At 34.5% G+C, this 22,513-nt stretch overlaps 3 protein-coding genes across 3 annotated transcripts; all 3 read right to left on the reverse strand.

Moving 5' to 3' along the window:
• Nucleotides 1-1,540: 1,540 nt before the first annotated feature.
• On the reverse strand, nucleotides 1,541-8,648 carry LOC102605538 (sodium/hydrogen exchanger 4). Its single transcript, XM_006352573.1, has 14 exons — nucleotides 8,496-8,648; nucleotides 5,750-5,868; nucleotides 5,563-5,660; nucleotides 5,425-5,484; nucleotides 5,277-5,323; nucleotides 4,991-5,185; nucleotides 4,646-4,692; nucleotides 4,488-4,554; nucleotides 4,162-4,262; nucleotides 3,375-3,476; nucleotides 2,755-2,899; nucleotides 2,618-2,680; nucleotides 2,450-2,533; nucleotides 1,541-1,816 (listed from the first exon to the last, which is right to left on the reverse strand). The coding sequence occupies exons 1-14, from the start codon at nucleotides 8,646-8,648 to the stop codon at nucleotides 1,541-1,543; spliced, it is 1,557 nt and encodes a 518-aa protein (XP_006352635.1).
• A 3,498-nt stretch (nucleotides 8,649-12,146) lies between these two features.
• LOC102577526 (putative 40S ribosomal protein S8-like protein) lies at nucleotides 12,147-15,538 on the reverse strand (the record flags this gene model as incomplete). The annotated part of the gene is given in 4 exon segments (NM_001288171.1): nucleotides 12,147-12,477; nucleotides 13,584-13,753; nucleotides 14,142-14,472; nucleotides 15,466-15,538. Coding segments are annotated over 4 exon segments (662 nt in total), but the record flags the coding sequence as incomplete, so codon positions are not given.
• Nucleotides 15,539-17,280: 1,742 nt separating this feature from the next.
• On the reverse strand, nucleotides 17,281-22,298 carry LOC102600167 (heterogeneous nuclear ribonucleoprotein 1-like). The gene is made up of 5 exons (XM_006352471.2): nucleotides 22,123-22,298; nucleotides 21,901-22,022; nucleotides 21,125-21,351; nucleotides 19,333-20,509; nucleotides 17,281-17,948 (listed from the first exon to the last, which is right to left on the reverse strand). The coding sequence occupies exons 3-5, from the start codon at nucleotides 21,347-21,349 to the stop codon at nucleotides 17,935-17,937; spliced, it is 1,416 nt and encodes a 471-aa protein (XP_006352533.1). The 5' UTR covers nucleotides 21,350-21,351; nucleotides 21,901-22,022; nucleotides 22,123-22,298; the 3' UTR covers nucleotides 17,281-17,934.
• Nucleotides 22,299-22,513: the final 215 nt, after the last annotated feature.

Below are 22,513 nucleotides of genomic sequence, written 5' to 3' on the forward strand. Positions count from 1 at the left end.
AATGAATAATTTACTATTTTGTGTCTACTTTAACCTTGCTATTAAATACGATTTATTTTCAATGTTTAGATGACTTATATTTAATTGTTATACTCTGATAAACTTACCATTATCATTTATTGTTTATAATCATATGTCAAGTCAATAATAGACAACTACAGTTAGATAGAGAGAGTACCAAATAAAGATGAAATTTTAGCAAAACTTTTTCTTATAAACAATCTAATAAAGTTGTTAGACAATATGAAATTTTAGCAATGCTTTTTCTTATAAACAATTTAATAAAGTTGTTAGTAGTGGTGCATGTTTGTTCTTCGGTTCGATTTTATCAAATTTTGATTTGATTCTTCAATTTCTAATTTTGAAAAAGTGTGCATCGAATATCAAATCGAATTAATCCAGTTCGGTTGGTTTTTTCAACTATGGTTCAATTTAGTTTAATGTTTTCAAAACGATTGTTCGATGCTAATAAAAATAAATGATGATAAAATCAATGTACAAGTCACTTACAAATTTAAAATCATGCTAAATAATGACATGTCTCACCATGAAACACTTTATCTTATTAAGCTTGAAAGACCATATTGTCTTCGTCAAGAACATTTTATCTCCAACTACTGCTCGAGGATGAAATATTTATTACGCTTAAAAGACCATATTTGTCTTAGTCAAGAACACCAAACTTAAAAACCAAAAAAACGAAATCGAAGACCCAAATTAGTTCGATTCATTCCAGCTTTTTGATTTTCTGATATTTATGTCCACCCTCTACAGTGTTTTATACTATTTTTAGTTGAAGTGTCAATAGATCTTGTTTTATACTATTTTTAGTTGATTTGTCAATGGATCTTAGTGTCATTGTCTTAACTAAAAGGTAGAGTCATTATACCCCCAATATTTATGAAATAGAAATATTGTTACCGATAGACTTCAATTTTTTTGAACATAAGGTAATAGATATGATAAATAAAAGTAAAGATCAACCAATTGATTCATTACTAGTCATCAGGGTTAATACCTCAGATGATCACTCAACTATCCAGTCTTTCCTCAGAAAGTCACTCACATGGTGACTTTTTAGTGAAAATTAAAAGTTGAGTGACTTTCTGAGGCAAAAGTGGATAGTTGAGTGACCATCTGAGGTATTAACCCCTATCCATCACTACTAATAGTTCCAACATAAACCTATGTCTTACAACAGCTTTTTGAATCATCAGCGGCATGTTAGTAGCACTACAAAACAAGTTAAAAGACATTTTCAACAAATAGATAAATCCTCATTTTATTGCATAAAGAGATCGAATCTTCTACGTGCCCTTGCTATGCATTTTAATTTTCTTGAAGAGTCGAAGGAACAAGACATGCCATAATTCCAACAAGATTTGATTCATCAGAGCAAATATATAAAATCTCCGACCATAGCTCGGATGTCAAAATTTCAAAATCTCGATCATCCATCATTCGTCACAGATGATTTGCTTCCTTAATGAAAAGAGAGTAAGATTGTCACCATTGTGTAATGGCAAGTCTCAACTACTTACTATACAGACTCCTCGTTTATGGTTGGTGAACAAAATACCGGTCTCATGTAAGTATCATCGAACCTCCTCCAGTAGGAATGAATTGTATATACAGGTCTTTGAAGCAGCATGGACAAGCTATCCTTCGCGCGTAGTAGATTGGTTGTGGCAGATTCATCAAACGAAAGCAAAGGAAGTGTCTCTTTTGAAATAGATGATTCTCTGTCTATACCTCTCCTACTGTCATTATGCGGAAGCAGATGGTGAATGAGTGGCTTTGTCAAGAAGCCAAAAACCTGCAATGAAACCAATGAATTTATGGAGTTGCCAAAAGTAAACAAAGGTGACAAATTGACGAGTTGGGTCGAATGGACAGGCCTAACAACGATAACATACCCAGTAAAATCCCACTAGTGGTGTCTTGTAAACTATACCACTACCTCATGAAGGTAGAGAGGTTGTTTCAGAACAACCTTAAGCTCAAGTGGACATGCCACAATGTCAAATTAATAAATGAGTCATCACTCGACGGTCCCAAAGTTTGCTTGGGGCAACATAGCTAGGTCAAGAAGGGTCAAATAACTGACCATAACCCAACCCTGCAACATTACCCGACCTCCTTCCTTTTTTATTCTTCTCTTCGAAAAAATGCACAAACTAGTAAACTACTATATTTTTCTTAAATCTTTAGCTTAAGTTCTTTCTTCCAAATTTACATGATTCAAAATTTCCAATTTTCATTTGTATGTTTAGTTTGCATTCCATACACGTAATGACCCAAACCCGTTTAAGCCTAAGCTATTTGGCGGAATACCGAGAGATGAGTTGTTTTGCTACTTCTAAGGACCAGAATTGTCAAAATTTCTGTAGTTCTAATAGATTTTTCCATACCAAATATCAAAATCTTATCCAATTTGCCATTAACTTACCAGAGTACTGAAGAGTACAACAACTACTGTAGTCGTAACCATTACGGCATGTACTGGATCAATAGTGACACCAGAGAAAGTGAACTGCATCGGAAGTTCATACATTCAATATTAAACAGACAGACTTCATTTTAAAATTGATCCATATCGTGGGAAATGCTAAGGTACCTGCTTGAACGCCAGGGCTATAGAAACCGCCCCTCTCATAAGACCAGCCCACCAAATTACTATCTGATAAAATAGCACACATGACACAGCGCACATATTTACGACATGATTATTTCAAGAAATAACTAGCATGTTACCTGATGTTTGAACGTTATTGGCGGCGTTCTTGTAGCATTTCGATTCATGAAATTGGAAAGAACAGAGAGAGGGAACACAAAAGCAGCACGCCCAATAGCCATCAACATGAGCACAGTAATATATATTCCCATTGAAGTCCAAACACTACCTGCAAGACTGGATATAAAAGAGTCAGCTTTGTTTTGCTTTGTTTTGCTGATTCTTGAAGGATTTTCAGTCAGGGAGTTCAAAAAATAAATATATAGTGCCTATGGATTTGAACTTGGAACCTCAAAGTAAATTTTAAACCACTAATAAGTCAATCTCATGTCTTGTGCTCAGGTCCTCAGGATATTCAAAAGCTATATATACAGTGTAATTTATTATCGAGGAAGTTCAATACCTTCCCGACCCCCTAGATCCTCCCCTACCCACAAGGGCATTGTTCACCAAATCAGTCAAACTCTATTAAGTTAAAAGCACTAAACATACGCACTGAGTTCTTTTAATTGAACACTCAAAGAGAAGTTATCTATCTCTTCCTTTTTATACGAGAAGGTTGCGGCCCAAGCCTAAGATGAATTGATAACCAAATATAAATCAATAATAATTGAATGATAACATTGAGTTGATATCTTACCTCTGTTGGCTCATTTTCCACTTTTCAATGTCCAGCGCATCCATCCCCACGTACAAAAATATGAATGTTTCAGCAATGAAAGACATAGCTTCAAATGCATGCCTGTGGTCCAAAGTATATATCATCTCAATAGATCATCATACTTCTCCATGGCGGCTCAAGATAATTAGTAGCCTAAGTCTAACATCTAATCTTTTAGATTTTTATTGAAAAACTAAATTTTTTCTATGATTTAAACTATATTAGTAATAAGAAACGGGAATAAGCACACACGTTACCGTCAACATGTGTGCTTCCCGGAATTACGATGTAAGTTTGAGGGCTCTTTTGTCATTTTGGCTTTATCTTATAGTTTTTGGCCTTAACTTCTTGTACCTTTTTTAATCTTTCAGAAATTATTTGACACTTTTATCCTTTGCTTATGCTTATGTGAGATGAAATGACACTTGTATATATATACCAAAATATTTTCTAATCTTGTGGTCTTAAACATGTCGTGTGGAAGTTAAATTTAAAAATTGACAAAAAAGAAAGAAACATTGTTCAATATTTCGAAACGAACTAAAAAAAAAAAAGACAAATAAAATGAAAGACACAATACAATTTTTTTTTTGGTTAAAAGGGACTTATAATAATTCTATTATTGCTAAAAAAAAAAAGAAAAAAAGAGGCACCTCAAATTTGACGGCCTAAGACGGAAGCCTCATTTTTAAAGGCAATAAGTCTCCCCTAATACGAGCATAGGTCAAAATTGCAGAAAATATATGAATGGCACCTTCATGCATACCTCGTAGTGATTCTTGAACTATCAGTCACATTATGCCATGCATAGTGAGACATCAAGATTCCGGAAAAGAAGACGGTCAAAATTCCACTGAGGCTCCAAAGCTTTAAACAACATAATCAGTTTGTAAATACCATGAGAATACTTGAAAATATATGAAAATAGAATTCGCAGACGAAACTAGGATTGAACTATATGGTGCCTGAGTTCAGAATTCTACCACGTCTCATTTGATTTATTGGTTTGAAATCAATTATGTGTACTAATTTAGTGATTTCTCAACACATACAGGTAAACACAAAACAGTATAGTACAAGTAATTACTATACCTCAGCCAACATGTAAGACAGATATGCCATCAGAAGCATGAGCGATATTTCACGAACGGTAGAATGTCTGCACAGATACGAAACATTTAGAATTTATAGGATAATGTAGATTCTGAGCTTCCATATATGAATACAGAAACATCAAAAACGAATTTTACCTTCCGAAATATAAGCCCTTCAGAATGTATGATGTTATAAGTCCAGCCTGCATGCAGAAACAGGACACATTCAGAAAGCCTGTTTGCTCGTGGCACTCGTGCTCCAAGGAGCAGAACACATTTTAAGATAAGTAACTATACATTCGCGTAGAAGCGAAATCAATGACAAGGAAGGATAATCTTGAAACCACGTATGTTTCTTAGAAGACGATAATTCATCAATTACACCATCCTATACCCTCGGACACAACATAAACAGTTTTTTCATTTTTTTCGAGTATTGTGGAAATAACTACATCCGGCCTCTACCACATAGTACGGAATTAAAAGAGTTAAAAGACTAACAACAACTCCGAGACAAGTGCTTGTGGAGAACAGGTACAGAAAATCTAGAAAGACATGGAAAGCCGACCAGCCATTGAATCTTGCGACATCAATCTTCTGCACTGCATTGAATAGAACAACTGATGTAGCATCATTCACTACTCCTTCCCCAAAGACAAGGCTGTAAAGTAACGGAGTCTCGTCTTGATGAAGAACCTGCACATAAAGTTTGCAGCAATGCAGATGTAACTAACTAGCTGACTTAAACGAAACAGGACACACAACCTCACATGCCATTATAATTAACCTGCAATGTGCAAACAGTATCCGTTGCCGAAAATATTGCTCCAATACCTTAATCAGAAGTCAGAACAGTTGCATCAGTTAATAAGTCAGAGAATTAGCTAATATCAACAATGAAAGCAAACAAGGAAACTCAGATAGAACGAACAAACCAAGGTAGTCGCGAATAGTCAATCCATTGAAATTAAGCTTGGGAAATATCCACCAGCTGCCTATATTAATCAGAAATGAATGTTAAACAAAAAAATTAGATATATAACAAAAGCAGAAGCTTTGGAATGATAGATTACCCGATGCGATAATACTTGATGATATGAAAACACCAATAACTCCAAACGACATAATAGTTAAGAAGTTATGGAAGAACTGCTTCTTCTTAACTTGGTATCTGGATAAGATATGTATACACAACATGTCATTTTAAAAGGTAAGATGTTTGACATTGATGGAATTATAATTTAACATAAAACTTCTTACCCTGCATTAAATATTATCGGTGGAAGTAGATAAATGAAGAACACTTCTTCATTAAATCTAAGTATGTGAGAACTTTTCCCCTTGCTTATCAGAAGTATTACTGTCCCTGATATGAGACCCTATACACCAGAGGAGTAGATTATTACACTCAGAACCAGTGAAAAACTAAACGGATAATTCCGTAAACTAAACGTAAAAATAAAATAACACCAAATAATTCAGGGAAAGTATGAATATGACTAAGAAACTATGTTGCTCGGATGCTCCTAAGACCACCGAGTCTCAAAATTCTTTAGTATTTTTTTTGGTTAAAGGGCCTGCTGATTGAAACTATGTCAAATAAATTAGAACAGAGAAAGTACTCCTCCGTTTTAATTTACTTGTCTGGTTTTGACTTGACACAAGATTTTAAAAAATAAAAATGAATGGACTTTGTGAATCTTGTAGTCTTAGATCTAAGGATACGTAGAATGTGCCAAATACATTTTAAACTATCTTTAATCTTGTGATATCGTGGAAAGTTAACATTTAAAAGTTGTCAAAAAAGAAACATGCATTCCTTTTTAAACGGATTACAAAGGAGAGTGAGACAAACAAACTGAAACAGAACAAGTGATATTTTTACAACAACAATAACAAACACAATGTAATCCTAGAAGTGCAGTCTACAAGAGTGGTGTGTATGCTACATGAAGGTAGAATCAAAGAGTCGTCACAAAAAGAAAAAACAATACTCTTTTTTAAACGAACTTTCGTAATAAAAACAAATTGAAACACGGGGAGTAATACTTTTAAAACAAAAATATATCTAAGGTAATCCTACAAATGCAATCGGAGAAGAGAGGTGTGTATGCAAACTTAAACACGTACGCAACTCAAATAATATATTTCAAAACATTATTGAAAAGTAAATGCTTTTGAATGGACATATCCAAATTCATTTGACAACTCAAATACAATACAAAATGTACAAATGAATCAACTCAACACCTCAAATTCAATGTACATATTACTAATTCATAACGAAGAAAAAGAGGGGAATTGTATATATACGTACAATGATAATGGCTGTGATGGATTCGTTAACCCATCGATTTTCTTCGAATAAAGAGCCAATTACTAAACATATACACAAAATCGCCACGAACAGAGTGATCGGAACCACCATCTCATGGCTGTTCTTATGCCCAATAAAATTCACGTAATTGAAAAGGGCCATTTTTTCACCACTTCACTCACACTCAAATTTAACAATTCTGCTAGTTTCTATCTGTATGCTATATTTTTGTTGCATGATATATATGAAAGTGGAAAGTGTGAGCTAAAAATAAGACAAATTTTGCGGTACTGACTAGGAAATTGACACATTTGTAATAAGACTAAATTATCATGCAGCCAAATACACAAGTGTAGGAGGATATCTTTATATTGTTGTATTTTGCTGTATCTGATCCTCTTATTATGCTGAGGACTTATTCTTCTAAGTAGTATAAGTGATTTATTATTTATTTATTCGTTTAATTAATTAAATTAAAATAAAGATGTGGACAACTCAATAGAATGTGCGGCTTAAAGTCAAATTTAAAAAAAAAGAAAGATATTATATCTATTTAATTAAAAAAAATTATATATTATTTAATTCTCATAAAATAATTAAAATATATGATAGTTAATTATAATTTGATAATTGATTTTTTTCAATTGACAATATAATATTTTTGTAATAATTCGTAAGACATAAATAAACATACAAATTATTGTACGTTATATAACATCACAAATGTTTATATTAAGTTCTTATTGATTATATTTTTAAAAACTTTTTCAATGGGGTGAATTGTTAAACTATCAAAATTACTTTAGAAGTAGTATATTTATTTAAAAATAGATTAAGAATTCACCTAATAGGTTATGTCAATTAGAGTATTATTTTTACTTGTAAAATCATCAATATTATAATGATTGTCATGGTTTATAAGATAATCTAATTAATTTGAGCTTGAAATGTCTAAGAATACACCTCAAAGAATTGAAGATAATCTTATGAAGTCAATGCTAAAACATGATTGATTCAAATTGAAGTGAATTAGACAAATTAAAAAGTACAATGTAACTACAAATTTAATTGTCTATAACTTTAAATTATAATTACATCAATTGTATTTTAAGAAAATAATAAAATTTTGAAAATATGTTCATAATGATCGGTAAAAGATTCACAACAAACTATTAAGAAAATTTTCAAAGATCCGAACTTTAAACAATTCATTTGACTATTCAAATCCCAATGGATGAAAGAATCAAATATTGCCCGCAAATTTAGTCTATAGAATACTGCTCCCTCTATTCCATAGACTGAATTTGTAAGACAATCTTAACAAAAATATTTAAGGACATAATTTAAACCATATTTTTCACTATAAAATCATAAGTGTAATAAGTAGTATTCCCTCCGTACTATTTTATGTGAAATAGTTTGACTCCGCACAGAGTATAAGAAAGAAAAGGGGAAACTTTTAAAACTTGTTGTAAAATGAATTATAGTGGCTATAAATTATTTCATTAAGGATAAAATAGATATTTTAAATTTAAATTGTTATTTAATATAGAAATGTGCCTTTTTACGATGACTCATATAAATTGTCTAAATTGAGACAGAGGAAGTACTATCAGAAGAAAAAATTCAAACATCCATCCCGAACTTTCAAGAATTCAATTATATATATATGTATGTTTATATACTTACAACGATAATGGCGGTGATGGATTCGTTAACCCATCGATTTTCTTCGAGTAAATGACCAATCACTAAACAAAGACACAAAATCGCGACGAAAACCGTTATCGAAACCACCATCTCATGGCTGCTATTATCATTCACATAATCGAACAGTTCCATTTTTAAAACTCAATTCTGAATCAAATTTAACATCATTTGAGGGTTTTTCTATCTCTAAGCAATATTTTTGCTGCATGATATGTATGAATGAACGTTTTAGCTGCTAATAAGAAAACAAAAAATTTGCGGTGCTTGCTGGGGAAATTAACACGTTTGGGGAAGAAGACGAAATTATCATGCAACAAATACACGTGGCCATGTGTTATTCTTCTTTGTTGTACCTTTATATATTGTTTTTTTGTTACTCCCTCCGTCCCTCTTTACTTGTATTACTCAATTCATTTAAAAAAGAATGACCTAATTTAACTTGAAACGAAGTTTAAGAAAAAAAAAAAGACGTTTTAATCTTGTGATTTTAAATATGCCAGGTGAAAAGTTTATCACGCCCAAAATCCCATTAAGGCTGACCGGCACCCGTTGCCGAGAAGGCTCGGGAGGACCAACCTGTAATCATGCTCTATCTATGAACATTTAAAGGTGCTGCCATAGTGGATAACATGTTTTCATGAAAGTAGACAGTATTAACAAGCCAAAAGAAAGTGCTCATGACTTGGCCGTTGGGACCATGATGTCTAAGACACGAGGCGCAACCACACTTCACTATACATAGTCTACAAAGCCTCTAAATGATAAATCATTATGGTGTTAAGGTCGGGACAGGCCCCGCCTTACACTCAGCTACTATACAATACCAAAATACATGCTATAGACTCGGAAAGCCCCGAATCAACCTGGAGCTCACCAATAGCCGTTGGATGTCCTGTTCTCCTATTGGGGAGATCTACTAGCTCCTGTACCTGCAGCATGAATTGCAGGTTCCCCAAGAGAGACATCAGTACGGGAGAATGTACTAAGTATGTAAGGCATAAAGTACTGTATGTGAAATAAGAACTCAAATGAAATCATATACCAATGTAAGAATACAAGACCACCTTTTCTCATATTATGGAATCAGCTACTTTACATTCTTTTCTTTACTTTATCATTCTTTACTTTACACTCTATGCACAACATATAATACAAATGACCAGTTGATCAGTGGTAGACATATAAATCGGGATCGATCCATGCTAGGCTTTTTTTTAACCCCTGGAATACCACCTGTAATATTGGGATCAACCCATGCTAGGTGATTCTTCCACCCCTGGGATACCACCTGTAATATTGGGATCAACCCATGCTAGGTGATTTTTCCACCCCTAGGATACCACCCATCAATAAGCAGATTCATTTAATATCTTTCCATTAACATTTGAGATGATTCTTTTGGTGGTCATAGCATTTTTTAAGTTGTGGGACTATGTAGTCAACAAGTGACATGTAATAATCATATAATGCAAGAACAACAAAGTAGAGAGTAGTTACACAATTAGTGAAATGCATAGGAGCTGAAATAACATATGGACCTTATTTAGTCAAAAGGAGAACTCATGCAGGGTATTCAATGTATATGTACAGATTTGACAATGAACATGTATTGGAACGTGCATATATGTTAAAGAGTGAGAACAAGGTCATAAGTCGTGTTGGAGCTGGTAGGCTGCTTCTATGTGTCGAGGACGAGTCTAGATTTCATGCCAATTAGTAGGAAATCGAAAAGCCTTACATACCTTGTTGTACCACCTTGTAGTTACCTTGAAGTACCTTCCTTTCTTTTCAAATACTTATCTACAAAATAGAGCAAGATAAACTAGTATTAATTGTTACTAAACATGCTTAAGAAGTCCAATCTGACTCAACAATAATGCTCGGGCAGCAAACCCGTAATTACCAAACTAAGGTTATTCTTTCAATCCCCACCTTCTTTTATTGCATTTGTACACTACACAGCTATATTTCAATATCAGCAATTTACACCCTTTCCAGATATCAACCAAGTTGTCCCCAATATGTTTATACATCAACCAGTCCCAAAAACAGTCCTAACAATCCAACATACAATAGAGGACATGAAACCATAGTTTCACTTCATCATCCCACGAGTTCTTTTCAACAATACACTTAAAATATCATACTTAGACTCGTGTTTAAGGAAGACAAAAATAGGGGAGTCACTTTACCTTAATTCTTATAACTCGTTTTCTTTTAATTGTAACTCTTCAATAACTTGAGCTTCCCTTCACATAGGCCAAAGAAAAAGAGAAAAGCCTCTCAATAACAAAGGAAACTGAGCAATTAAACTTTTGACAGATTCAGTCCTCTACTTGTTCTTAACTAATTAACATGTTTATCTAGCATTCCATGAGAGAATTAGGCTAAATCCATTAGTAATTCCACTTATCTTACCTTGCAAGGGCTTGGGTTTATCCAAGAACCCTAGGAAACTTGTGGCTGCTGCTATGCTTTGAAAGAGAGAGGAGAAGCTTAGAGAGAAATCTGATTTTTATCTATTCTTAAAAGTGAGGAAATGGCCAGCAACTTGGCGATTATAAAGGTCTTACTTTTCCCACCTCTTAAGTTTTAATATCAGTCACTAATTTGTCAAATTGGTCCAAGTAGGTGATGCACCTGCTTGAAATTATATATACACAAAATGGGCCATTTATGTACTCATCTTGGGCTGCAATCTTTCCCCTTTCTAATATTAAGCCATGGGCCAGAATTATACCCTTAATTTGGGCCTTAGTCTTTATTGGGCTCAAGTAGTTGGACTTGGACAGATTGGTGTGAGGCCTCATCTCCATTCCCTTTTCCTTTTTATTTAATTTGGGCCTCAAGTGATCCCACTAATGCATGAACTAATCTTCCACATCTACCTAGCCCATTTGAGCTAAGCAAGTAAGTGACACCTGCTAGCTTTATAAAGTCCAACAAGCACCTCAATTCTTTTATTCGTTTTTCAAGGGTAATCTCCTTAGTTTAACTCAAAACTTATATACACTTGATCGCCTTAACTTTTAGACTTACATATTGCCCTTCGATCCAGAATTTAAATACTTCTAAAATTTGACGTTCACTCAATCGTGCAATATTGCAATGTACGGGAATTACCCTTATAGCTTCTTTATTGTCACCATTCATCTAGGAAATCAAGTTCATTACTTATACCACCAAGCTAAATCAAGTTCCATATGTGTAGGACTTGTACACGTAAAATACAGGGAGTTACAAAGTTGAAGCATTGCCACAAAAAGAAAGAGGTCATTCTTTTTCAAACAGACTAAAAAGGAAACTAGAGGTCATTCTTTTTTAAACAGACTAAAAAGGAAACTAGATTATTCTTTTCAAATCAGAGAGAGTATATATTAAAAATAGCTATCAAACAATGTTTATTCAATTTAAAAAATCAAGAAATAATTCATCTATTTGTGTCTATTTTACCTTTGCTATTAAAATGCAACAATGGAAAAGAAGTCTCTAATTCAATCCCGAGTATGGAGAAAATCATGTTAGAAGCATTACTCCTAAATGATACATACAATGCGCTATCTAAATTTAGTCGGAGCTCTAGTGAAAGCTCTGGACATACGGTGGAAAACCAAAAAAAATTTGAACTCATAGTATGCAAAGTTCTCAACAATGTAAAATCTGAAAGCTGACACAAGACTTATCTTAATGTATCTGAAGAAAACATTAGTGATGTAAGATGAACCTGTCAAAATCATGTGACATCACATTACAAAAAAGATAAGTCTGATCTTAAACTCTAATAATAGCTAAAGGATGTTCTTAATTCCCATTCTATGGAGAGTAATAACAGAGGTAATCTCATATAAAACTTCTGATGATGAGTTACAACTCTTAAGCAGTAGCACCACTTGCACCCTTCCCTTTCTTTTTCTGTAGCTTCTTCATGTAAAACTCCAGTTCCTTACCCTCCAAGATGTAACTGCCAAAAGTTAAAATAAAAAAATGTAAGAAATGACAGCTGCAAGAGTCAAGCATGATACTCTCTCTGTTCCAATTTATGTGATAAAGTTTGAATAGGTTCGAAATCAAAGAAAGAAAAGCTTTTGCAAGTTATGGTCATAATTTTCAAACTTTTGGGATGTGTGGTCTTTAACATTTTGTAATATTTGGGACGGTATAAGAGGTTCTCGACAACAAACTACAACAGACACAATGTATTCCCACAAGTGAGGTATGGGGAGGTAACACGTACACAGATCTTACCCCCTTACCTTTGCAAGGTGGGGAGGTTACTTCCAATAGACCCTCAGATCAAAAGAAAAGAAGAAATTATAGTAAGGTGCAAGGACATGAGACGGCAAAATAGCAGGATAACAAAACAAATAGCAAATGATGCAACTGATAGATATAAACACTGAAGAAAGGAAGCTATGCAATTACCTCTGTAAGAGCTTCTCATCAATGGTAAAATGAGAAGTTCAAGTTATATTGTTCCCAAATTTAGAAAGCTTCCATTATTTTAGAACGAACTAGAAAGAAAATGTTCACATAATCTGGTACAGAGGAAGTAGTTTATATCTTCCAAGTCCAAAGTCATAACTAATAGATTCCAAAAGACACATAAATGTAAGATATTCAAGACCAAACATACACTGTTGTCTTATAGAGTAAATTAAAATTCTAGTTAAATCATTTTTATGGTTAAGATGAACAGTTTTTTTTCGTTAAATCATTTTTTTCATCACGGTTTATTTGGACCAGAATTGATGCAGATAGTTAAATCTATATCAACAAGGAAAAGATCATTAATTCAATGACATATGATCTTAGTTTAGCCATAAAAAAAATCAGCAAAGATGCAGCCAAAAAAAATTAAGATAATACTAGACCTCCAATTCAAAGATTGGCAAATTCAAGTTGGCATGGCCAAGAGTTTTCATAGTTGAAAAAATGTATTATGTCATTAAATGCATAACATCAAGTCAAAATATTAGTTAGTAGCAGGTCGGTAGAGTGAAACAAAGAGACTGCAGATTTGAGCTTCATAGTTTTCTACAAAGATTAAATAGAAAAGAAAACTCATACCCATCAGCACGGCCACATTGGCCAGGTCGTGATGAGATTGCCGCCAATAGACGACCACTAGCAAATTGCTCTTCAACATGTGGGTTGATCTTGCGATCCTGTTGACGCTTTTCCAGCTTTCTTTGGACATGGTTACTTTTCTTCTCCTCTGCAGCAGCCTCAGCAGCCTCCTGTGAAATCAAATAGAAACCTTCACATAATGCACTGAGACTCTATGCCAACCAAATCAATAGAACACGATGCTGTAAACATATACTAAGACAAAATTCACCACAAGAGACATTGAAAAAGATTAAAAGAACAATATTCAGAAAAGAGGGGGGAAAAGTCTTCATAAATTTAACACAAACAATTATGTATTTCAATTTTGCATGAGAAACACCACATACAGCGCAAGAAACATTTGTAGCTTCACAAATGCTCAAGCAAAACATCTTGCAATTAAGTGTGTGAATTAAGTCAATAAATTGTATCATAAAATAATTATCAAATAAAAAGAAGTGGAACATCATGAACAAAAGAGCCCACATAAGATGAGAAAAGCATTTGTGCAAATACCTCTCCTTCCTTCTTGGCAGCACTCTTCTTCTTGCGACCAATTTCAACACCGTAATGCTGGAGATACCACTGCTTAAATGGAGCTGCATCAACTTGCACAATTGCACTCTTCACTAGAGTTTGTGTCCTAACCAACTCATTGTTTGAGGCGTTGTAGACCACATCCAATAAACGGGTCTTCCTAGTAACAGCTTCACTACCCCAAGAGTAATTTCCAGTGTCCAACCTCAAAGCACGCCACTTCACATTGCCTCCTCGGACCCTGATCCTCCTAACAGTCTTAGCATTAGGCACCAGCTTTGTATTTGCAGACTGTCTTCCCATCTCATACCTTCACAGAGACATTAAATCAAAAGTCAATACCATATTGTACTGAGATTGAAATCATATCTATGGACAGCCCAAGATAAGAATTTGAGAAGATCTACTCTAAGGAAAAAGACAAGAACTCATTGCAATTATGTAACAAAAGCCACCTATATCTACATCCTAATAAATCTACATTTCTTCCTCTATAAAAAGTCCATATTTCATCAAACAAACGACATTCAATAAAATAAATACACTCTATCCCAAATTAATTTGAATCAACTACACAAATCCTCATGTAGCATCCATTTCAGCTATGCTCAAATAAAAAAGTATGACATTCAATAAATCAACTGCACTCAACCACAAAATACTTTGGTCTGCTATATCAGTACACATTCCACTACATTCAGATCAATATAGACAGACAATCAATAAATCAATTTCACTCAAATCCCAAGTTACTCTTACTGAACCATATGAATCTTTTGCGTCCATTCCAATTGTATTCAGCTACAAAAGTAGAAAATATCCAACATAACTAAACTCATGCGGTCATGCCAAATTATTTCGGTCAAATATATCAATCTCATGTACACAAATCACTACATTCAGGTCAAAATAGCATCAATAAATCAGCATTTCTCAAACTCGAGTAAGTTTTAGTAAACTGCATAAGACCTTTGCATCAATTCCATTACATTCAGCTCCAAAATAGTAGAAAATATTCAATATATCAACTACACTCGTCACAAATAAGTTTGATCGACTATATCAATCTTATATACACAGATAACTAAATTCAGATCAAAATAACATCACCAAATCTCATTGCTCAACCTCAACTTAGTTTAACTAAAACTATATAAAACAACATATCCATTCCATTGCATCCAGCTACAAAATAGTAGAAATATCCAATCTATCAACTACACTCATCCCGAATTAGTTTGTATCGACTATTTTGAATCTTCTGTAACATCACATTGAGATGAAAACAATAATTTCCACTTACTTTCGCTTCTTCCTCCATGCCTTCTTCTTGCCTCCAGTGGCACGTCTCTTGTGCATCGAATCACGAGAGATACCTGTCAAACACCATAGCAAATTGCTCTTTTAAGCTTATTTTTCACAATCTCACAATAACAGAAAACAAACAAACGAGATCAACGAAGGCAAAGGTAAGCTGATATGATCGATTTCGTTACCCATGGTTGCCGGCGACGAAGTATCCTAGGGTTCCGGTGATTTCGCACTGCAACGGAGAAGGGCTCTTCAAGCGGGACGGCTAAATGAGATCCACTGGGTTTTTAAACCATCTTTTAAAACCCTAGCTGTAGTTAAAATACCAGTTTTGTCCTCCCTTTGCATTTTAGTCCTTGTTGTTTAGCCTCTAATTCAATTTCAGTCCCTCAATTTTTATGTATTCCAATTTGGTACAAATATTTGATTCAAAGGAATGATAAGACTAAACAATATTTACTATTTAGATTACAATTTGTTCAGAAGTATCATTAAGAATCTTATATCATCTTAAAACTTTATCTTATAATTCAATACATAATGATTATTAATCAAGTAAGTAATAACTTCGAGGGGTGGTTATAATATTGAATAGATTTCAAACACGATAGATTGAATGAATTGTAGTAGAATTTTGAATTTGAATTCATAGTTTGAATCTATGATCCACCTTTGCATTGCTTATCAAATAATCAAATAACGGGAGCAATTTACTTATGAGTTCACAACTAGCATTTTTATCCTTTTATCAAGATTTCTAAATTAAGAGCTAGAGAGACTGAGCATATCTGATGACGCAAATACTATATCATGTTTGTATGAAAGTGATCTCACCAGATCAATATTTCATTTTTTTTGTGTCAAAACTTTACTAACAAAAAAAACTATAGTAGGATCAACTAATGTTATTAAAAGTCATCACTTTGTCACGTAAAGCGATAATGATGTCCAAGCCAAAGGTTTCAACTTCACACTAAAAGATATGCGCCTCAAATAGTAGTGTTTCAAACAATGACGCGCAAAGTGAGCTCTGAATCTCAATTTTCAATTGTTGGAAGATTAGTATCGGAGCATAATTGCAATTTGAAAGTTGAAATTTGACTAATATAATACCAAAATTCATATGTTGCATTTTTCATTTCTTGCTTCTCGCTTTTCGCTTCAAGCCTCATGGATCTTATCCATTTTTTTGCACCTTTTACTTTTAAAAACATGGACACCAACAAGATGGATTTGTTTGGTACATGTCAAAACCTCTAAAAATAGTGTATTTTTTTAGAATCTAAATTGCAACGATATTTGTGGAAAGTTCGAGCAACATAAAACAACAATAACATATTCAATGTAGTCCTAGAAAGTGGGATAGAGTTTATACCCCACCCTTACCCAAAAGGTAGAGAGGTTATTTTTTATAGACCCTCAACTCAAGGAAACGAACACAATCTCGAATGAGAAGTAACGGAGTGTAAGGAACAACAAATAGTAACATGACAAAAACTACAACAAATCAATACGATAATTGAACTACAAAGATCAACAGATAGTAACAAAATCAAATGACTAAAAACTATAGGAGCAATATTAAGACTACTAATATGAACAGACAACAAGACTACGTCTCGCTCTCTACTATCCTCCTACCACAATTTTTTGTCTTCCACACCCTCCTATCCTAGCAAAATAGCAAAAACTACATAAACCTAAAAAAACAAAGAACCATGCAAGTCAAAACAAACTTCAAACATGGATTATTTGAATGAAGCACTTATGGATAAGCAATGCAAGCAAAGAGAAGGGGAAAGTCTACTTCATGTGCAATATAGTCCCATACACTAACATAAAGCTTCAAATATATTGTTTACAAAATCTGCAGTATCAAATGAATTCAGAATATTCAGTACTTATTTGATGGGATCCTAAGTTGGTATTCCCAATTGTTTCACACTAGTAAATCAAACATGACCTCACATACAATCTGAAAGAAAAGCAAATCCCAGAAAGAGAGGGGAAACTATAAGAACAAACACCAGCAACTTTGCCGGGCACTACAGTGAACAAAACGTCAAAAAAAAAGAATATAAAAAATGACAACTCTAACGCTCAACATAGTACCAGAGGTACTGGTCTTATCACGGGGGTGCACAAACACATCAACTACAATAGACGGTATCATGTATACCTTGCAATCTGATATACATCTCGATCGAGTGCTGAAAAAAGAGCCTATATTGATTTTACTATATTGATACTTCAAACTGTCACAAAACACCTTTAAAACTGGACAAGCACCTCACTAGCTCTAGAGATCAGCTTTCTTTTATCCGAAATATATCTATAAATATATATGTATATATATATCTATATATATTGTGAGGGGTACTATATAAACATTGACTTCCACTTCTTTCTCTTATAAGTTTGTTCTCCTAAGTATCTTCAGATATCCAAATAACGAAATCTTCTATGCTGCAATTCCTGGAAACAGTCAAAAAGAAAAGATGAGCTGTCTCAATTTCTGAATAACAAATAGCATTCTTTCAAGAATTAACTTGTGCTGGAGAAAGATATACATACATTGCTTTATTTTATGCATCCAACCGCAAGTTTAACCAAAATGATGGCAAACCGGTATTACATATCTCTATTTGAAGACAATCTTTTTATTTGTATATACGAGATAAAACAAGTTTTGTCGACAGTCTCCATATACGAGTAAGGCTGCTTTTGCTGTCAGCTGAAAATAGTGACCCCATACCATGCAGGTAGGGGCAAAGCCAGAATTTGAAGGTTATGGGTTCAGGATTCTAGTCTTTTCAAGTTATTGGGTTCTAAATTAATAATTTGTAGTACATATTAATGAATTTCTTAAGATAAATACAAGGTTTGGACCAAAACAATTGGATTCGGCCGAACCCACAACTCTATTCTAGCTCCACTTCGGCATGCAGGATCCCGTACTGCCCTCTTAGCACTAGTGTTTGTTAATTGTTGGCTAGTCTGGGTAATCCGTGACCACAAATGAGTGTCATGGCCAGGGATGACAATGGTATCTGGAAAAGGGAGGAAAAAACGTTTTTTTTCTCACCCTACCATACCTTTTTACATAAACATTATTTATGAGTGTGCACATGAGTGAGTGTATGTACCGTGTCTCAGTGTGTGTGCATGTGTGCGCCTGCACGTACAGTTGAGGGTCGATTACAAGGTGTAGATGGCCTTTTCCCATCCACAAATATGGTCGGGGTGAAAAATAATATTCGCTCACATCTCGTGTATGCGCACACACATGTATTTAGAGTGGATGAATAGTGAAGATGACCTTTTCCACACTAGACAGGTCCCTAGGCAATTTTCCCAGTTTTTTCACCACCCATCACCATAGTGACAAGGCATAAGCATCGCCTCTCGATCCAATCCATCTTTGTTTTGTCATTAATTAAGATTGGCCAGAAGTTTTGGTGTATTTTTTGGGCATAGATTGCCTCATCTGAAGAAGAATAAAATGCAAGGTTGCCAAAATCCTAAATAGACAAAAAGTCTGTCCGCCAAGGCTAGGACAAATGGGAAGAAATCACCTAGCGTTTTCTGTCTTCCACTCAGAAACTTTGACAATAAAGTTTTACATTCCATATATACTGAGCTCAAATTTTGAACCTAAACGAGAGTATTATCGAAAAGAATATCCGTAGACCTTTTGTTCACTACTGTGTTTATATCCTAATGTTTTTCAAGCTAGGATCTTGCCAAAGGAAAAGTCTGATTCATATTCCAAAATACGGATTCATGGTTAAATTAAGAAATGATGCAAAAAGATTTATCAAATAAATACCAAGGGAGGCAATTGGAAGTATAATGTTACCTCTATTCGGTTGTCTATTTGCAATACTATAATTTCCGATATAATCCTCAGAATCTTTAGCAGAAACATCAGCTGGATTTCCAAGACCATATTCAAATGAACCAGAACCATCTGCATCAGAAGACACGCCTTGCCAAGTTCGATCACCATACATTGAAGCACCACGGAATTGATCTCCGTAAGACCCCTCGTAAGCACCAGTTGATGCAGTAAACGATGAGGTTGTAGCAGCATTGTTTCTTCCAAGTCCTCCAGATCCCAGCCCATAATTATTTTCCCCACTCCTGAAATTTCCACCACCATATCCAGAAGAATTACCACCCGGAACGGAAATAAGAGAGCCCCAATTAGCATTGTTATTCCCAAAGACGCCATAATTTCCGCTTCCAGAGCCTACAAATGAACCTGGACCACCAGAACTTGCTGAAGCATTGAGGCCAATATTTCCCCATAAATTCCTGGTTGGGGAGCTTAGAAAAGAATCCGCTCTATTGTTGCTTGTGCTGTATCCAATAGGAGTAGTGTATCTGCTTGAATTTGCACCGAAATATGGGTTTAGTATCCGTCCATAACCAAGATTATTGCTAAAGTTGGAAGCTCCTGCAAAGGTGGGGCTCAACGCCGGGTCCAAATTGACACCCATTCCATAAGCAGGAGAAGCAAACTGAGAGAAACCGGCACGAGCACCGGCAACTGGACTAAACCTGCCATCCATCCTGACCCCATATCCTCCAACCGACGCTAGATTATAACCCTGAGCAGCATAGTTGTTGAGGAAGTTGTTGGCTCTATTGAGTCCATAGTTGTATCCCATGAAAGGGCTACGGCTAGGCGCTGGAGATAGCTCCTTTGGTACAGCACGCTTTACTTCAACCAGTTTACCATTTAGTTCATGAAAAGACTTAAACAATGTCCTATCAACTGCTTCCTCCGAATCATAAGTTATAAATCCAAACCCTCTTGGCCTCTGAGTATTATGGTCATACATCACTACGACATCTGTAATTGTACCAAACTGATCAAAGTATGTCTTAAAATCACTCTCCGTGACAGTAGATGCTAAGCCTCCTACAAATATCTTTTTTGTGCGTCCACCACCTGGAGATCCTTGAATGCTGCTATTGTTTCTATTTACTATTTGTTGATCATCCCTAGGAACAGCCTTCTTTGCCTCAACCTGAAAATCGAAGCAACTTAAAATATAGAGATAAAAAAGGCGGTTTGGTGCATAAAGCATCCTGCATAAGCATGGTTGGGGGAAGGGCCACACCCCTTGGGGTGGGGTGTGATGTAGACAGTCTAGCCTAATGCAAGCATTAGTGCCTGCTTCCACGACTTGAACCCCTGACCTAGAGGTCACACGGAGACAACTTTACCGTTGTTCCAAAGCTTCAAAAATGGAGATGATTATCCGTTTGATAGAGTCTTTGAAGTGTATATAAACTTTATGTAAACAAGAGGTCTCTATCAATTAGCTGCTGCAAAAGTGCAACAAATCATTTAGCATAAACCTTCCATTACAGCTTTCCGCGCCAGTTCACATTTAAGTAACCTATGATTATTAAACTTGTAGAACAACTATTATGGATCGATCTCAAACTAGTTGGGATCGGCTTTATGAATCTTGTATGTCCATTTCACTATAATATCTAAAGATAAAATAAATAACAACTATGCTTCAACTACAAACAAGTTGGCTCAGCTATAACAATCCTCATTGACCATGTTTCTGCATTGAAATTCATCTAAAATAAATTAGAAAGAATTAAAAATGAAATATAAGAACAACTACCGTTCGTCCATCAATCATATGCTTCTCCTTAACTACTCTTTCAGCAACAACAGGATCAACAAATACAACAAAACCAAAACCACGAGCACGGCCAGTATTACGATCCCTCATGATCACAGCTTCCACCACTTCTCCATATGAACTGAAATATTCTTTAAGACGATCCTCATCCGTGTCCCAAGAAATCCCACCTATGAATAGCTTACCAAGATCTGACTCCATCATTTCTGCAATCATAAGATCAATATCCACAAAATTAAGTTCCTCCCTCATAACAAAATCACATCTTGCACAAGCAAATGCAAAAAGTTCATACCACAAATAGACAATCACTAAGAATTTGAGCAAAATTCTTCCACTCAACATAAGAAAAAACAGTTTTTTTTGCTGCAATCATAAGTTCAATATCCACAAAACTAAGTTTCACCCACATAACGAAATCACATCTAACACCATATAATACAAGAAAATCAATACTACTACTAGACAAATTCAATCACTATGAATCTGTATTAGCAAAAATGCCTGCATCTTAATCAAATTTAACATAGGTAGATAATTACCAACTTGATATAACAAAAACTTGGGAATTTAAAACACCCCATAGGTGGAAATCTTACTAACTCAGTTGGTTGGCTACCTGAACTTTCATCTTTTCGATAACAATTTGATTCCCACTTTGTAATCCCCTCCCCCATACCCCAGTTTTTTTCTTTTTTTATAAAAAGATCCAAAAATGTGGATAAACAAAAGGATAAACAAAACAAGAAACAGACCTTATCTAGCAAATCAGGCAGACTCCAGGTGGGAATACTGATCAAACAGCAAGGGGAAAGTGTTGGATTCAATCCAAGAACATGGATCCTTGTACCATCAATCAAAAAACAATCCAATGTATCTGAAAACATCAAAATTCAACAGATCAGAAGCTCAACAACAAAAAAAAAGTTTCAAAAATAAAATAAAAATAGAGACAAATCAAAAACATCTTTTCATACCATTTGTAAAGATTGAACATTTTTCAAGAAAAAACCCAAATTGGGAAAATGGTAGAAACTATAACCAGAGATCTAAAGAGGTGTATATAGCTATATAGTTATTATTATTAATATTTTAGGAATAAGATGAAAACAGAGGATGTGAGTGCTCATCCTCTACCTCTCTTCCCAAATGTCCCTCTCTTCTTTTTATTCACTTTTTTTTTAATATATTTATTAATTTGAATATTGAAGGGAATTGAAATTTTTTAATCTATTATCAAGGTGTTTGGCTAAGTTTATAAGCTGGTCAAATTAGATGTATTTTTTAAAAAAGTTTATTCGTGTTCGATATATGTCAAAAGTGCTTATATGTAATGATGGATTTACTCTTTTGTGAATTAAAACGTGA

Source organism: Solanum tuberosum, unplaced genomic scaffold (assembly GCF_000226075.1).
Source record: "Solanum tuberosum cultivar DM 1-3 516 R44 unplaced genomic scaffold, SolTub_3.0 scf00149, whole genome shotgun sequence".
Taxonomy (NCBI): domain Eukaryota; kingdom Viridiplantae; phylum Streptophyta; class Magnoliopsida; order Solanales; family Solanaceae; genus Solanum; species Solanum tuberosum.

Bases quoted from the DNA above. Each gene is read 5' to 3' on its own strand.
- LOC102605538 (XM_006352573.1), bottom strand. From the start codon at position 8,648: ATGGAACTGTTCGATTATGTGAATGATAATAGCAGCCATGAGATGGTG. The intron at 4,263-4,487 runs GTATAGTAATTA...TGTTGTTTAAAG, and splicing joins TGTCTTACATGTTGGCTGAG to CTTTGGAGCCTCAGTGGAAT. The intron at 1,817-2,449 runs GTAAGTTAATGG...GTTTCATTGCAG, and splicing joins TTGTACTCTTCAGTACTCTG to GTTTTTGGCTTCTTGACAAA.
- LOC102600167 (XM_006352471.2), bottom strand. From the start codon at position 21,349: ATGATGGAGTCAGATCTTGGTAAGCTATTCATAGGTGGGATTTCTTGG. The intron at 20,510-21,124 runs GTAGTTGTTCTT...TTCGATTTTCAG, and splicing joins ATATGATTGATGGACGAACG to GTTGAGGCAAAGAAGGCTGT.